Genomic DNA, 18,104 nt, shown 5'->3' with positions numbered 1-18,104 from the left:
AAGGGGGGAAAGGAGGAGAGTGTTAGTCATTGGGGACTCAGTAGTGAGAGAGTCAGATACAAGGTTTGTTGGGAACGAAAGAGACTCACGGTTGGTGTGTTGCCTCTCAGGTGCCATGGCCCGTGATGTCTCGGATCGTGTCTTTGGGGTCCTGAAGGGAGAGGGTGACCAGCCCCAAGTCGTTGTCCATGTAGGCACCAACGACATAGGTAGAAAGAGGGATAGGGATGTAAGGCAGGATTTCAGGGAGCTAGGGTGGAAGCTGAGAGCTAGAACAGAGTTGTTATCTCTGGTTTGTTACCCATGCCATGTGATAGCAAAGCAAGGAATAGAGAGAGTTATCAGCTGAAGACATGGCTGCAGGGATGGTGCAGGAGGGAGGGTTACAGGTTTATGGAATTGAGGCTCATTCTGGGGAAAGTTTTTGTCCAATGTGTGCAGGAGGGTTTCCTGACACAGTATATCGAAGGACTGACAAGAGGTGAGGAGCCACACTGGATCTGGTACTTGGTAATGAACCAGGCCAGGTGTTTGATTTAGTGATAGGTGAGCACTTTGGAGAGAGTGACCATAAATTGGTAACGTTTAGTTCAGTGAGAGAAAGGGATAGGTACATTCCAAAGGGCAAGAGTTATAGATGGGAGAAGGGCAATTATAATGCGATTAGACAAGACTTAGGAGGCATAGAATGGGGCAGCAAGGTGCAGGGGGTGGGGACAATCAAAACATGGAGCTGATTAAAGGAACTTGTCCCGTTTGTCTAGTCCATATCTATCCCATCCATGTACCTGTTCAAATGTTTCTTAAAAAGTAATGTTGTACTCGCCTCCACTGCTACCTCTGGTAGCCTGTTCCAGACGCTCACCACCCTCTGTATGGAAACATTGGCCCACTAGACCCTTTTGTGTCTCTCTCCTCTCACTTTAAACTATGCTGTCTAGTTTTAGCATCTGAACTCACATTCTAGGAATAAAAAGATATGATTACAAATGTGATTATTATTCCAATTCTCATAAAAGCCATGAGGGTGAACTACGATATCTCTACCGTAGTTTCAGTTGAGGATAGCTAACCAAGCCCAGACCAGCAGTGAACCTTTCAGTCTGTTTTCTTCAGTCTTTGCATTGATCAACAAAGTCATCAAAAAATTGATAACTTTAATTTCATAATAAAACAAACCTCAAAGTTAACAGAAACCAGAAACAAATGCGTTGACTGCATAATTCAATATTATTAAGATTTGAAAAAGGTAATGATTATATTCACTCATGCAGCACACCTAAATCTATTAGATTTTTTAAAGTGGTGCTGAATGAAGTACAGAATTGCAAAAATTGGAAGCAGACGGATGAGTCAAAACAACTAGGTCCAAGGTTTATTTCTGACTGTACATTACAAACAGAAAGAAATCAAAAATAGTGTTATCACACCTCCATGATCAATTTACAAAGAAAAACAAAAGTGCTTAAAACAGTGGAACACATTTCTTGAAAAAGGAGCTATACTTTTAAATATTCCAATAAAATTGCAACTTCAAAATAAATTCCATTTCTAACTATTCAAAGATTACAAATGCAATAAAACTTCTTATTTACTATTTTTAAAGCATAAACCATTTGACAAATAAAACTTTTATTTTAGTGCTTTTAGCTTTGTTTTGTAAGTGCATGATGCTGCAAAAAAAATGCCCCAACTTAACACAATACTATCTTTCCAGTTCTGCCTTCAGTATCTCTCCCCAAGCATCTGCATCCATTTCACACATACTGTTGTGCAGAAGCTCCTCTGCAGAATGAATGTGACTGTATTGACCATCTAACCATGCGCGTTTTATGTTGCTTTTCTTGTAGTTCCTCATCAGAGTAACCTAAATATTAAGCAAATAAAATGTTTCAATTTTAATATTCCTTTTATCACTTATGAAATAAAAGCCAAACAGCGTATATGGGCTAAATCAACAACTAAGGTCATTCCACTTGCCAAGAATGTATTTGCACTAAGTAGAAAGTTACATTTGATGAAAATGCTGCACAATATCTGATTTCATCTCTGAATGACTGAGGAAAAAAGGCTGGTCAGTTGTTTAAAAATGTTGTGAATGCAATGTTATTTTTCAGCATGGCATGATTTTTATACAATACATGTTATAATTTATCATTAAACTCTGTTGCCTTAACCATTAACCTTTTTGTTTTCTGATCTACCTTGTATCCTGGTCAAACATTTCAATTTTAAAAGCACCCTGAATTTTCATTGCCCTACCAATGCAGCCGCAAATTATGGAATTCCCTCCCCAAACTGGTTGGCCTCTCCACCTCATTTAAGAAGCTCCTTAATCTGACTTTTTTGAGCAAGCTTTTGGTCATCTACCCACTTGGGATTTGGTGAGAAATTGTGCTTCATAGCACTTTCCTGCAGGTATGTCTTATTATATTAATGACATTATGTAAATACATGAAACTGTTTTTGTCATAACCACACATTTCGTGATCTCTTAGTCAACAATAGATCGGCAAACACTTGTTAATTTTTTAACAACAATATCGGGGTTAATGAACAGAGACTCTTGTGCTAGGAGCTCTCACATGGAGTTTCTTTTAAGATTTACTAGTGAAAGATACAATTGAAATCTCTGTTTAAAAAATAGATGCAAAGTATTGACTTTGCTATGATATCTTGGTTATAATTCTCCCTGTAAAGAGGAAACTTTACATTGCTACTAGAAATAGATGGCAGGTTGCTGAGGGATCCTACAATCCCAACAGTGTGGCTGATTATAGAATAAACATATGGTCAAACTGGGTTAAAAATGCCCAAACTGCATGCATAATTTCTTCAAACAGAAAAAAAATAAACTTTTTTTTCCATCAGTCTAAGATGGATTGAAGCTAGGTCCTAAAGGTGAATGAAAATGTGCTAAACGTCTGGTTAAGATAGAAAAGTGTTGCAAGTCTGAGGATTGGGAGAATTTTAGAATTCAGTTAAGGAAGACCAAGCAATTAATTAAGACAAACTGAATAGAATATGAAAGTAAACAGAAAGATGCATAAAACCAGACAGCAAAGGAAGGGGCTTCCAAAGCAGGGGATTACAGACTTGTTAGCTTGACTTTAGTAATAATAAGAATACTCTAAACTATTATACAAGATTGTGATTTCTGGAAAGTTAGAAAAAAAAATTTGACAGCAGGTTATAAGTTAACAGGTGAACTCCAAATCACAACCTTTCAGATGAAGCCACCTGCAGAAGGAGCAGTGCTCCAAAAGCTTGCGATTTCAAATAAACCTGTTGGACGATAACCTGGTGTCATGTGACTTCTGACCTTGTCTACCCAAGGCGCCTCACAGAAAATAATTGTCTGATTGGGAAGAATCAACATGAATTAATGAAGGGGAAATCGCGTTTGACAAGCCTGATGTGGCTTTTTGAGGATATTATCAATAAAGTTGGTGTGGGGGAACCAGTGGAAATATTTGGATTTTCACAAGACTTCTGATAAAGTCCAACTCAGAAAGTTATTTAAGTTTAAAGCAAAATCTAGCATGGATTGAAGATGTTAACAGGCAGAAAACAGAGAGCAGAAATAAATGGATCACTCTCAGATTGGCAGGCTGTGACCAGCGAGGTACTACAGGTATCAGTGCTTGGGTCCCAGTTGTTCACAATCTATGTCAATGATTTGGATATGGGGACAGACTGTATTATTTCTAAGATTGAAGTTGATAGTTGAGAGAATGAGAGTTGTGAGGAGAATGCAAACAGATTCAGCTGGATTTAGACATGCTGAGTGAATGGGGCAAGAGGTTACCAGGTGGACCATGATGTGGATAGGTGTGACAATATTCACTTAAGTAGGAGGAATGAAGGTTCAGAGTATTTATGAAATGATGAGAGATTAGTAAATCCAAAGGGACCTGGATGACCTCATTCCAAAGTTGCTGAAAGCAAGCAATTTGGAAGGTAGACAGCATGTTTATTTTTAATCACAAGAGGATGGCAGCACAGAGGTAGGAAAATTTCAATTGCATAGAACCTGTGTTAGAGCATATTGGGAATACTGTGTGCAGTAAAGAAGGGTACACTTGCCACAGAGGAATTCCTGGGATGATGGAGCTATCCAGGAGCAGAGAAATAGGAAACTGGGCCTGCATTCTCTTACATTAAAAATGAGAATTGGCCTCAAATAACTTGCAAAATTCATCAAGGGATAGACAGATTAGATGCACAAGGGATGTTGCTTTACACTCAGGGTGGGGGGCATAGTCTCAGAATAACCCGCAACTTCTTTGGGAATGAGGTGAGAAGAAATCACTCAGAGGATAGTGAATCTTTGAAATTCTCTACCCCAGACAGCTGTAGAAGCTCAGTGATTAAGTAGGTTCATGGCAGAGATTTATAGATTTCTAGTTACTAATGACATCAAGGAATATGAAGCTAGCATGGTAATATAACATTGTGGTAGATTATAGCCCATTAATTAGAATGGCGGAGAAGACTTGAGGAGCTGAACGACATATTCTTTCTCCTATGTTGCTACAACTTGAAAAATGAAAACAGTGATGATCATGAACTCAGGGATGTGGATGTGTTCATATTTTTGCCATTAATATTCCCTTCAGGACCTGCTTTGGCACAGTCAAAACATTGAGTATGCCAAACTAAAGTACACTGCAGTCCCCACGGTTATTACAGATGGAATTATCCAATTTTCAATACAATACAAAAGTTTTTAAGAAAGATTGCAACAAATGTTTATTGCAGAACTCTACAAATGTGGGTCATATAAATAAAGTTTTTTTTATTTATTGATGGAAATGTGGGCTTAAGTGGCTGGGCCTGCATTTATTATTGGTTGCCCTTGGGAAGGTAGTGGAGAGCTGCCTTCTTGAACAGCTGCAGTCCATGTGCTCTAGGTAGACACTGTAGGTTAGGGAGGGAGTTCCAGGATTGTCACCACCCGACACTGAAGGAATAGTGATAAGTTTCAAAATCAGCATGGTGAAGTGATTCAGAAACTACACTGGTTTATAAATATCAATAAAAGGAAACACTATGACTGGCAATCAGAACACTGCTGATGCCAGAAATTTGAAACAGGAACCAAAAATGCTGGAAAGACTCAGCTTCTGTGGACAGGGGAAACTGAGTTAATGATTTAAGTCGATAATTTTTTTAAAGAGATAGAATAGGTTTTGAATGAGGGCTGGGTAGGGCAAGAACAAAAAGAGGGTCTGTGATAGGAAGACAGGAGGAATTGAATACAGAAGAGTTAAACCTATGGGTCAAAGAGAATGCAGATGGGACAAGGAAAAAGGCAAAAGATGCACTGACAGCAGGTCTCCCTATTATAGGAAGATTTGGAGATGCCGGTGTTGGACTGGGGTGTACAAAGTTAAAAATCACACAACACCAGGTTATAGTCCAACAGGTTTAATTGGAAGCACGCTAACTTTCGGAGCGTCGCTCCTTTATCTGGACTGATAAAGAAGTGTCGCTCCGAAAACTAGTGTGCTTCCAATTAAACCTGTTGGACTATAACCTGGTGTTGTGTGATTTTTAACTATTATAGGAAAGATATCGTTAAGCTGGAGAGGGTTCAGAACAGATTAACTAGGATGGTGCTGCAAATGAAGGTTTTGAGTTGTCACCTTAGAGAGATTTATAAAATTATGACAGATATAGTTCCAGGGAATAGTGGTTATCTTTTGCCTAGGGTGGGGCATTTCAAGATTGGGGGCATGTTTTTCTGGTGAGAGGAGAAAGATTTTGAGAAGACATGAGGGGCAATTGGTTTACACAGAGTGTAGTCCATATGTGGAATGAACTTCCAGGGGAGGGTGTGGATACAGGTACAGTTGTAACATTTAAAAGACATTTAGATAAGGACATGAATAAAAACATATTTGGAGGGATATGGGTCAAATGCAGGCAGGTGGGTCTGGTTTAGTTTGGAATTATGTTCAGCATGGACTGGTTGGACCAAAGGATATGTTTCTGTGCTATGATTCTAAATGATGTGCCAAGAACGGGTGCCAAACCGAAAGAAAAATAAATTAATGCAAATAAAAAATGTGCCTGTTGACCACTAGCACCGTCCATCTGGCGAAATCTGCGATCAGACTTAACGATTTCTCCTTTAATTCATTTCACTACCTCCAAAAAAGTGTTTCTATGCATATCCATTTAGATCCTAGCCATGCCAATCTTTTTATCAGATATGGGGTACATTCCTTGCTCCAGTCCTACTCAGATCCCCTCCTTAAACTCTTTTTCCACTATATGGATGACCATATTAGCATTGTACACCTGTTCTCGGGACATCTTTGTTTCTTTCCTTGTTCCACCTTTACTTTCTTTGGCCCTGGGGCCTAGCTCTTCTACCACTCAGTTCCTCCTGATTTCCATTCCATCACAGGTCTTTCTTTTATCCTTATCTCACCCAGTCCTCATTCAAAATCTATTTCATCTTAAACTTCACCCAGTCCTGATGAAAGGTCATCAACCTGATGCTGAAAGACCTGATGTGGTAATACCAGCATTCCCTATTTTTGTTTTGAAACTATCAATCTGCTTTTTATCTAGTCATTAATCAACTCTGCTTATATTCATATCTTTTTTCTGTGAAAGTCACATTACAAAATGTAGTTATGCTTATATGACCTGTACTGCATAAACAGAGGTCATAAAATCATTGACTAATATAGGAGGAGGTCTGGATTTCAAGTCGCATCTGCTCCAGAGGCGTGTAATAAAATTTCTGAACAGGTTGATCAGAAAATATCCTGAAGGTGGCTATTTGGATCATCAATTTTGTGCCAGCTCTTTCAAAGATCAATTGAGTTACTCTCATTAGTCAGCTCTTTTTCCAAGTTCCTGAAACATTTTCTTTCTCATGTCTTTATCCAATTCTTTTTTGAGGGGGCTCCTGTCAAAACTGTTTCCATCAGCCTATCAAATGGCATATTCCAAATGATAACCGCTTGCTGCAAAAATGATTTTCTCATATCACTCCGCATTCTTTTACTAATCAACTCAGAATTGTGTACTCTGGTTATCAATTGGAAATAGATCTTACTCCCTCTCTACTCTCCAATTTTAAATACCTTCATCAAACCTCCTTTTAGCCTTTTCTGCAATGAGAACAATCCCAGTTCTCCAGTGTCTCTGCATAACTGTAATCCCTCATCCCTTGAACTATCTTGGTGATGTAGTAGTAGTGTCACTGGACTAATAATAGTGGTACTGCTTTGGAGATTTGGGTTCAATTTGAAAAGAACACAAAGATTTTGGAGAGAATACTTGTATTCTCTCCAAACTCTGTATTCTTTTCAAACAGGCCTGTTTACAATTGAACCCGCATGTCCAAAGTAGTACCAGTATCATTAGTCCAATGACACTACTACTATATAGCTATTTACCTGCTTTACTGTATGATGTCCACTCCACCAGCCTTTCTATATCCTCTTAACATCTATCATGGTCTTCTTCATCTCATATGGTCTTTGGCATTACCATACTTGTCTATCCTGGACTTCGCTAATAATTTTTTATATCAGAAGTGCATGCTGCTCCCTGCTGGATGGAATGAGCATTCTCCTTAAAGTGCTTCCATTCCTATAACATTTGCATCTATAATGATATATTGGACTACAGCAGGGAGAATACTGGTGAAAAAGAGAAACAGAGGTGACAGTGAAACACTCTTGAGAAAAAAGGAATAGGGTGGAGGTCGACAATAAAAATGCTTAAACTTTCATGCAAATCACTGCCAACTGCACAAACCTTCCATGAAAGTCCATGTGCTCGATCCCACTGTACCTCTCTCTTGCACACAGCCAATACGGTCAGGCAATGATTGTACCACAGGCTGTCACTGGTTTCGATCAGATCATTCCATGCTTTGCATGTCATTGCAGCATTAGCCAGGCTTCGAATGTCCAGTTCGCTGAAAATTTTCAGAGTTAACTCTCGTGGCAAAAACTGGGCAAAATCATAACGATTTTGTAGTTTTTTCTGCCCAGTGGAGAAAATAGTTTTGTCTTCACGAATAGCAATCTGCTTATTTCTTTTGCAAGACCTTTGCATAGTTTATTTTTGTTCCAGAATCTCAAGAGATCTTTTAAATCAACCAAATCAAATTTTAACTAATCTTATTAGTTGATTCTCTGTCTCACTGACATAAGACGTTATCACCAAATTGCTTGTCCTTCTATTTATTACTGATCCCTTTTTTTGTGAATTTCTTACATCACTGTTATTGCTGTTTTTTTCTTTAGTCTCCTTTCTTTCGGTTGTCTTATGAGCTCCTCAGTCTCCTCTCCTCAGGCCATGTGCTACTCTGCAGACCTCTGAAAAATATTGTTTACAGATTTATTCTTTTTTAGATTTTTTAATGTTCGAGACACACAGCAAATCATTAACAGAAAGGAAAAACCAAGGGACTGCAGATGTTGGAAATCAGAAACAAAATATTGCCAGAAAAACTCAGCAGTTGTGCAGCATTTGTGGAGAGAAAGCAAAGTTAACGTTTTGGATCCAGTAAAGGTTCTGAAGAAGGGTTACTGGACCTGAAATGTTTACTCTGCTTTCACTCCCCAGATGCTGCCAGACCTACTGACTTTTTACAGCAACTTCTGATTTCATCATTAGTAGAAAGGCTTTAGCATGTCAGTTTTAACCTGCTGCCTGTTAAATTAAAATACAGAATATGTAATTGGTCCTGGATTACAAATTGCTAATTTATACCAAGTTATCCTTCAACTATTAATTGCATAACCTGAATCTGTACCTGAATCTGCAAACTGTGAAACTTCTTTCACTGCCTGTAAATCATCAGTCTACACTGTTTATCCATGTACAGAGAAACCTCAATTATCCAAAGGACACAGGACAGGCAGTATTTTGTTCAGTTAATCGAATTCCGGATAATCAAATGCAGGATAATTGGGCATGATATCTTTGAATATGTAAAGTGCATATTTTGGTCTGTATAGTTTAGCCTGTCCTTTTAGCACAACTATTTACAGCTTAACTCTCTGTACCTGCCAAATTAATCTGAAATTTAGTTTTTTTTAAACCCCATCTTCTGTCAATGTTTTTCTGTATTCATCACAGGACCATGACACATTTTTCATGTTCCATGGCTTATCATCAAGAGATGACTGTCCTGATTTGACATGTATTTGATTTGATTTATTATCGTCACTTGTACCACGAATAGTGAAAAGTTTTGTTTTGTGTGTAGTACAGACAAAGCATAACATACAAAGATAATAGAGTGATCGAACAGAGGGAGGAATACAAAGTTATGACTGCGAAGAAGGTACATAAAAAACACGATCAACATTAGATTTGAGATTTGAGAGGTCCAATCTGTTGCTTACTTCTGGAGGCATTGCCTTCTCTGTTTCTACTACTTACCCACTTCATCCTCACTCTCCCGCTGTCTCCCCCCTCCATCCTCACTACCTGCTCTCTCCTTCCATCCTCACTCCCCTATCCCCACTCCCCTATTCTCACTCCCCCATCCCCACTCCCCACCATCCCCTCCATCCTCACTCCCCACCATCCCCACCATCCCCCCATCCTCACTCCCCATCATCCCCCCATCCCCGCTCCCCCATCCTCACTCCCCATCATCCCCCCATCCTCACTCCCCATCATCCCCCCATCCCCGCTCCCCCATCCTCACTCCCCATCATCCCCCCATCCCCGCTCCCCCATCCTCACTCCCCATCATCCCCCCATCCCCGCTCCCCCATCCTCACTCCCCATCATCCCCCCATCCCCGCTCCCCCATCCCCATCATCCCCCCATCCCCGCTCCCCCATCCTCACTCCCCATCATCCCCGCTCCCCCATCCTCACTCCCCATCATCCCCGCTCCCCCATCCTCACTCCCCATCATCCCCGCTCCCCCATCCTCACTCCCCATCATCCTCGCTCCCCCATCCTCACTCCCCATCATCCCCGCTCCCCCATCCTCACTCCCCATCATCCTCGCTCCCCCATCCTCACTCCCCATCATCCCCGCTCCATCCTCACTCCCCATCATCCCCGCTCCCCCATTCTCACTCCCCATCATCCCCGCTCCCCCATCCTCACTCCCCATCATCCCCGCTCCCCCATCCTCACTCCCCATCATCCTGGCTCCCCCATCCTCACTCCCCATCATCCTCGCTCCCCCATCCTCACTCCCCATCATCCCCCCATCCTCGCTCCCCATCATCTCCCCATCATCTCCCCACCATCCTTGCTCCCCCATCATCCCCCCATCCTCTCCCCACCATCCTCGCTCCCCCATCATCCCCCCATCCTCGCTCCCCCATCCTCACTCCCCATCATGCCCCCAACCTCACTCCCCATCATCGCTCCATCCTCGCTCCCCACCCCCCCATCATCCCTCCATCCTCGCTCCCCACCCCCCCATCATCCCTCCATCCTCGCTCCCCACCCCCCCATCATCCCCCCATCCCCGCTCCCCCATCGTCACTCCCCATCATCCCCCCATCCCCGCTCCCCCATCCTCACTCCCCATCATCCCCGCTCCCCCATCCTCACTCCCCATCATCCCCGCTCCCCCATCCTCACTCCCCATCATCCCCCCATCCTCGCTCCCCATCCTCTCCTCACCATCCTCGCTCCCCCATCCTCACTCCCCATCATCCTCGCTCCCCCATCCTCACTCCCCATCATGCCCCCAACCTCACTCCCCATCATCGCTCCATCCTCGCTCCCCACCCCCCCATCATCCCTCCATCCTCGCTCCCCACCCCCCCATCATCCCTCCATCCTCGCTCCCCACCCCCCCATCATCCCTCCATCCTCGCTCCCCACCCCCCCATCATCCCTCCATCCTCGCTCCCCACCCCCCCATCATCCCTCCATCCTCGCTCCCCACCCCCCCATCATCCCTCCATCCTCGCTCCCCACCCCCCCATCATCCCTCCATCCTCGCTCCCCACCCCCCCATCATCCCTCCATCCTCGCTCCCCACCCCCCCATCATCCCTCCATCCTCGCTCCCCACCCCCCCATCATCCCTCCATCCTCGCTCCCCACCCCCCCATCATCCCTCCATCCTCGCTCCCCACCCCCCCATCATCCCTCCATCCTCGCTCCCCACCCCCCCATCATCCCTCCATCCTCGCTCCCCACCCCCCCATCATCCCTCCATCCTCGCTCCCCACCCCCCCATCATCCCTCCATCCTCGCTCCCCACCCCCCCATCATCCCTCCATCCTCGCTCCCCACCCCCCCATCATCCCTCCATCCTCGCTCCCCACCCCCCCATCATCCCTCCATCCTCGCTCCCCACCCCCCCATCATCCCTCCATCCTCGCTCCCCACCCCCCCATCATCCCTCCATCCTCGCTCCCCACCCCCCCATCATCCCTCCATCCTCGCTCCCCACCCCCCCATCATCCCTCCATCCTCGCTCCCCACCCCCCCATCATCCCTCCATCCTCGCTCCCCACCCCCCCATCATCCCTCCATCCTCGCTCCCCACCCCCCCATCATCCCTCCATCCTCGCTCCCCACCCCCCCATCATCCCTCCATCCTCGCTCCCCACCCCCCCATCATCCCTCCATCCTCGCTCCCCACCCCCCCATCATCCCTCCATCCTCGCTCCCCACCCCCCCATCATCCCTCCATCCTCGCTCCCCACCCCCCCATCATCCCTCCATCCTCGCTCCCCACCCCCCCATCATCCCTCCATCCTCGCTCCCCACCCCCCCATCATCCCTCCATCCTCGCTCCCCACCCCCCCATCATCCCTCCATCCTCGCTCCCCACCCCCCCATCATCCCCCCATCCTCCCTCCCCACCCCCCCATCATCCCTCCATCCTCCCTCCCCACCCCCCCATCCTCGCTCCCCACCCCCCCATCATCCCCCCATCCTCCCTCCCCACCCCCCCATCATCCCTCCCCATCCCCCCATCCTCCCTCCCCACCCCCCCATCCTCCCTCCCCACCCCCCCATCATCCCCCCATCATCCCTCCCCACCCCCCCATCATCCCTCCCCACCCCTCCCCCCCATCATCCCTCCCCACCCCTCCCCCCCATCATCCCTCCCCACCCCTCCCCCCCATCATCCCTCCCCACCCCTCCATCATCCCTCCCCACCCCCCCATCATCCCCCCATCATCCCTCCCCACCCCCCCATCATCCCTCCCCACCCCCCCATCATCCCTCCATCCTCGCTCCCCCCTCCCCACTCCCCACTCCCCACTCCCCACTCGCCTATCCCCACAGACTCCCTCTCACCTATTCCCCTCACTAACCCCCGAGCCCTCGTTCTCCTCTGACTCCCTCCCTCTCCCTCTCCCTCTCCCTCTCCCTCTCCCTCCCTCTCCCTCTCCCACTCCCTCTCTCTCTCTCACTTTATTCTGATCTTGTTTGTTTTCAGTTTAAATCTCCGGCCGTTGATGTTTGTTTTTCTGCGACGTCACTCTCTCGCGCACCGCTTCCGCATTCACACCGCACGGGGCATCCAACCGTTTGCCGTCAGCAGGGCGCAGGCGCGTGGGCGGCCGGCGGCCGTCAGCAGGGCGCAGGCTCGTGGGGGCCGGCGGCCGTTAGCCGTCAGCAGGGCGCAGGCGCGTGGGGGGCCGGCGGCCGTTAGCCGGCCGCGAAGGATCCTGGGAGTTGTAGTTTAGGCAAGTTCTGACGGTACTCCTCGCTTCTTCTTTCTCCCGGTCCCAGCGGAGGGACAGTTTGTGTTGGGCACGCACGGTGAGCGCCACCTTAGAGCAGCGGGAGGAATGTGAGCTTCTTCCCAGGGACGGGAGGTAGATGGAACTGGAGCCAGAGGACGGGAGCGGGAATATCGCTCTAGCGGGAGGCCTGACCGCCGTAGGCCGCGGCCCTCTGCTCCGGGTGAGAGACCGACCACACCCCCCTCCCTCCTGCACCCCCCTGCGCCTCAGCAGCTGCCCCAGTCCCCTCCCTCACTCCCCTCCCTCACTCCCCTCCCTCACTCCCCTCCCTCACTCCCTCTGTCTTCCGAACACTCCATCCCTCGCCGTGTCTGACCCCGCACCACTTCCTGGGGGGCACCCCTTCCTAGAAAAAGGGTAATCTGCCAGGGGTGTCTAAGTGAGGTTATCAAAAAAAAAGAGAAGACGTACGAAGTGACCAAAAACAACTCGACACTAGAAGATTGGGAAAACTTTAAAGGTCAACAGAAAGCCACAATAAAACTAAGATAGAACATGAGAAAAAAAAGCTAGCACAGATAGCAAAGGTTTCCATAAATATATAAAATATATGTAACAAATTTCCTCAAAACTGGCTAATATAAAATGAAAAGGTGTGTCTAAAATTAACATTGCTCTTTTTAGAGGATGAGAAGGGGCATTTAGTTATGGGAAATGATGAAATGGCCAAGTCATTGTACCAGTATTTGTATCGGTCCTCACAGTGGAGGACACTAATAACAGGCCAGTACTGACAGAGGTGAAGGTAGATGAGGACCTGGAAACAATCATTATTACAGAAGAGGTAGTGTTGGGCAAGTTAATGGAGCTAAGGACCGACAAGTCTCCTGGCTCTGATGAATTGCATCCCAGGGTACGAAAAGAGATGGCGGGAGAAATAGCACGTGCGCCCTGGTGGTAATTTTCTAAAATTCACTGTACTCTGGGGCAGTCCCAGCAGATTGGAAAACAGCAAATGTGACCCCACTGTTTAAAAATGGTGATAGATGGTTTAAAAGATGGCGAATTATAGACTGGTTAGCTTAACCTGTGTTGTGGGGAAGATGGTGAGTCAATTATCAAGGAAGAAATAGCAAGGCATTCTAATAAAAATTGTCCCATTGGGAAGATGCAACATGCGGTCATGAAGGGCAGGTCATGCTTAACAAATCTTTTGGAATTCTGTAAAGACACAATGAGCACGGTGGACAACGGAGACCCAGTCAATGTGATGCACCTAGATTTCTAAAAGGCATTCGACAAAGTGCTACACAAAAAGCTGCTGTGTAAGATAAGGATGCATGGCATAATGGGTAAAGTATTAGCATGGATAGAAGGTTTGTTGACTAACAGGGAGCAAAGAGTGGGGATGAAGGAGTGCACTTCTACCTGGCAATCAGGATTCAGTGTTGGGACCACAATTATTCACAATTTATGTAAATGATTGGGAGCTGGGGACATGTATAGTGTCAAAGTTTGCAGATGACACTAAGATGAGTTGCAGAAGACTGAAAGTTTGCAGAGGAATATGGATACGTTGCGTGGGCAAAGGTCTGGCAGCTTGAATGCAATGTTAATAAATGTGAAGTCATACATTTTGATAGGAGTAAAAATAAAAAAAAGTTACTTGAATGGTAAAAATTTGCAGCATGCTGCTATGCAGAGGGATCTGGGTGTCCTTGTGCATGAATCACAGAAGGTTGGTTTGTATGTAATTAGGAAGGCAAATAGAATTTTATCCCTCATTGCTAAAGGGATTGAGTTTAAAAGCAGGGAGGTAATATTTTTTGTATTATAACTAACCCCTTTCAATCCTATTTCCTTTGTTGCACACACAAAAACCTCTCCTAGTTGCCAGATTCCAACAATTAACAAACAAGCAATCATTCTGAACTCTGTTTCATAAATTTGACCAGTAGAAGACACATCACTGTTTCTGATGTTAATTGTTCCCTCTAGTTTACTTCAGTTTTTGCCATCCTTCTCCAGTCTAAGGCATGCATATTGGCATTGCTGTTTCTTGTTCTAATCTGATTGTACAGCATCAGTCATTGTCAGAATGGGTTCTCCTTACAGAATCAACATGGAAAGTGAAGATAACCCCCTGCTTCATCTGTCTTCAATGAGTTGTCTCCCTGAAGTCCTCTGCCTGCACCCTCATCTCAGATGAGGAAACTGCAAGCATATTGTTGCTGAATTTAAGACAGTCTCATCAGTCGTCACTCTTCCTTTCTCTTGGCCAAAAATCTCCAGTAGGTTAGAATAATACAGCATAGAACAGGCTCTTCGGCCCAAAAGTCTGCCAAGTACTCACTACATTACCCAAGGGCTTTGCTGCAATTAGGAATGTGGTGTGGACAATCAGCATTCCCTTTAAGATGGCTGTGTTGCAATTTTAAAGAGTCAAGGCCAGAGAACAGAGACAAATTATGGGGCATTACCACTGCCAATCACTGAACCCACATATCTCTCTGCTTTTTCACATCTCTCCTTCTCATGGCATTTTCTGTGCTTGTTTTATCTGTCTAACAAATGTTCTGCTCTGGTTTATACTATTCTTAGTTTATTTTCAGTTCGGGATCTTAGCATTCAAATAGGTAAGTACAATGCTGTGGTAATTATATGTAACTCTTTTGATGGATTCTTTCAATTTCAGGTTTCTGATAAACGAGTGTCCAGGAATCATGGTCTGCTGGAAGTGCTCGATGGGAAGTTGCGCATCAAACCAGTGAGTAGGTTTCTATCTAATAGTGAAACTTCTGCAAGTATAGATAATAATTTATAACTAGTGATATTAGCTCCTCTAGCTTATCTCTCCATGCTGCAGGCTCACTGCCTTTATTCCTGATGAAGGGCTTTTGCCCGAAACGTTGATTTCGCTGCTCGTTGGATGCTGCCTGAACTGCTGTGCTCTTCCAGCACCACTAATCCAGTATTTGATTTTCAGCATCTGCAGTCATTGTTTTTACCTAATCTCTAAAGCATCAGAGTCAGGCCTAGTTAGTCCTTAAATGGTGTTCTCTCTGGGAATATTGGGTGTCATAGATTATAATCTTCATCGATTTCTGTGATGGCTCGGCATTACAGCAGTGCTGTGTCATTAGATTGGCTTCATTTTATGACTTAGCTTCTACAGAAGTTACTTTGGATTTTATTAAATCCACATTCATATGGGAACATTAGTGGCGCTGTTCCTATTCTGCAATATTGAGATACACAGTGCATTATGGGCCTAGTGAAAACAAAAGCACAATTCATATTAGAGGGTTTCACAAGTTCTGACTATGCCGATTTCACGTGGTTCCGATAGCTTTACCTTTGCTGTCACTGGGTCAAAAAAAAACTGGAAATCCCTCCCTGACAGCACTGTGGGTGTACCGATTCAGCAGTTCAAAAAGGCACCTTCACAAGAACAATTAGGAGTGGACAATAAGTGCTGGTCGATACCCAACTCCCAAGAATGAATAATAGAAAGAAGTATGAGGTTGAACAAAGGTTAATATGGGTCTATTAATTTCTGAATGCATACAATGGCTCAAGCATACTGGAGGGCAAAATGTGGGTGTTCTGTCATCAACACAGTTGAAAAACGTGGTGCTGGAAAAACACAGCAGGCCAGGCAGCATCCGAGGAGCAGGAAAATCGACATGTCGGGCATAAGTCCTTTTTCAGGAACCAGGCCATATTTTTATACTGGGATCCAAGTCTTTGAGCTGAGAAATACATGCTTACTTTTCAGCTTTGAATACTGAGATTTAATGCTGTGGTAGATTCTTTGAATAATTATTCAATCTTTTGTTTATTGTTTATGAAAGTGACATTTTGAAAGTTTGTCACATTCATTTGGACTTGTGCTCATCACTGTGATGCTGATTTATCATCTAAATGTGACAGCAAAGGATTTAGTTCCAAAACACGCAATCGATATTTGCAGAAAATGTAATTCTTTATATGCGTTTGTGGGTGTCTCTGCCAATGTTTAAAAATTGTAACTTATTTATTTTCAGCAGAATGACAATTATACTGACCACATATTATCTTTGGTCAAGTTGATAGTATGTGGGCCATTAACTAAAAGGGGAGTTTGAACACATGTACATTAGCTACAATTGCTGCCAACACGAGGTGAAGGAAATTTTGATTTATAATCCTCAAAAATGTGTTTAAAAAAAGTATGTTTGTCATTTTACACTTTGATATCTATTATGCAGATTGCACTAAACCCTGATAAATTTAAACCTGCAAATATATTTCTTCCTGTGTCTATTAAGTCAGTGATCTATCTTTTCCACAAATATTGTAATTGTTATGTGTGATTTTTATTTAAAATTTTGGTATTAGTCAGGAAAGAGAAATAGAATACTTTGCTAGAATGTAAATCAAGTTCTGCAAGGTGTTTTGCACCAGGTTACTGGTAGAGGGCAGCTAGTTCCCAATCATTTTGGAAAGAGAGAAACTACTTCTGAACCAGGCCATATTTTTAATTCGTTTCAACTGACATCTAAACCACATTTGAGTAGAACTTTATATTTGCTATGGCAAGAGCTTGCACTTAGATAGTGCCTACTGCAGCAACAGCTTGCATGTATATTGTCATTAATATAGTGAAGTATTCTCAGACACTTCATGGGATCTGTTGTCCGACCAGATGTAACATTGAGGGGCATGAGGTTCAGGACAAATTGAGAATAGGTAGATGTTGAAGAAGGACAAGGTTGGGATAGGGAGAGAATTGCAGAACTTAGGGTTGCAGCAGTTTCTGTTTATTTTGTTCATACAGACAACTAATTGCACTTGAAAAGATGGTGCTGAGCTGCTGTCTTGTACTGCTGCAGCAGTAATGTGCTAATGGGAAGAGATTTCCAGGCTTTTGACCAAGTTGAAGGCCATGATTGCTAACAGTGCACAGCAAAGTAAGGCACTTGACTGGTGGATGCTGAAAGGATAGAGTCATAGAGATGTACAGCATGGAAACAGATCCTTCGGTCCAACTCGTCCATGCTCACCAGATATCCCAATCTAATCTACTCCCACTTGCCAGCACCAGGCCCATATTCATATGCCCATCCAGATGCCTTTTAAATGTTGCAATTGTACCAGCCTCCACCACTTCCTCTGGCAGCTCATTCCATACACATACCACCTTCTCTGTGAAGAAGGTTGCCCCTTAGGTCTCTTTTAAATCTTTCCCCTCTCACCCTAAACCTATGCTCTCTAGTTTTGGACTCTCCCACCCCAGGGAAAATACTTTGTCTTTTTACCCTATCCATGCTCCTCATGATCTTATAAACCTCTAAGGTCACCCCTCAGCCTCCAATGCTTCAGGAAAACAGCCCCAGCCTATTCAACCTCTCCATTTGGCTCAAATCCTCCACCTCTGTGTTATGAAGATATGCGTATACTTT

The 18,104-nt window shown here is 44.5% G+C and overlaps 2 protein-coding genes across 2 annotated transcripts in view; one reads left to right on the top strand and one right to left on the bottom strand.

Annotated features, from left to right (window-relative positions):
- Window positions 1–1,372: 1,372 nt before the first annotated feature.
- On the bottom strand, window positions 1,373–12,623 carry fbxo48 (F-box protein 48). Its single transcript, XM_072581533.1, has 3 exons — window positions 12,385–12,623; window positions 7,783–8,348; window positions 1,373–1,867 (listed from the first exon to the last, which is right to left on the bottom strand). The coding sequence occupies exons 2-3, from the start codon at window positions 8,083–8,085 to the stop codon at window positions 1,706–1,708; spliced, it is 465 nt and encodes a 154-aa protein (XP_072437634.1). The 5' UTR covers window positions 8,086–8,348; window positions 12,385–12,623; the 3' UTR covers window positions 1,373–1,705.
- Window positions 12,624–12,649: 26 nt separating this feature from the next.
- The window catches only part of aplf (aprataxin and PNKP like factor), a 65,941-nt gene continuing 60,486 nt past the window's right edge, over window positions 12,650–18,104 (top strand). The window contains exons 1-2 of the mRNA XM_072581532.1: window positions 12,650–12,880; window positions 15,356–15,427. Coding sequence (XP_072437633.1) covers window positions 12,797–12,880; window positions 15,356–15,427 — 156 coding nt within the window. The 5' untranslated portion in view covers window positions 12,650–12,796. The remainder of the gene's footprint in view (window positions 12,881–15,355; window positions 15,428–18,104) is intronic.

This window comes from Chiloscyllium punctatum, chromosome 11, assembly GCF_047496795.1.
Source record: "Chiloscyllium punctatum isolate Juve2018m chromosome 11, sChiPun1.3, whole genome shotgun sequence".
Taxonomy (NCBI): domain Eukaryota; kingdom Metazoa; phylum Chordata; class Chondrichthyes; order Orectolobiformes; family Hemiscylliidae; genus Chiloscyllium; species Chiloscyllium punctatum.
Note: the sequence above shows the minus strand (reverse complement) of the source record. Positions and strands in the feature narration are given on the sequence as shown.

Bases quoted from the DNA above. Each gene is read 5' to 3' on its own strand.
- fbxo48 (XM_072581533.1), bottom strand. From the start codon at position 8,085: ATGCAAAGGTCTTGCAAAAGAAATAAGCAGATTGCTATTCGTGAAGAC. The intron at 1,868-7,782 runs GTTTGTGCAGTT...CTTAATATTTAG, and splicing joins CACATGGACTTTCATGGAAG to GTTACTCTGATGAGGAACTA.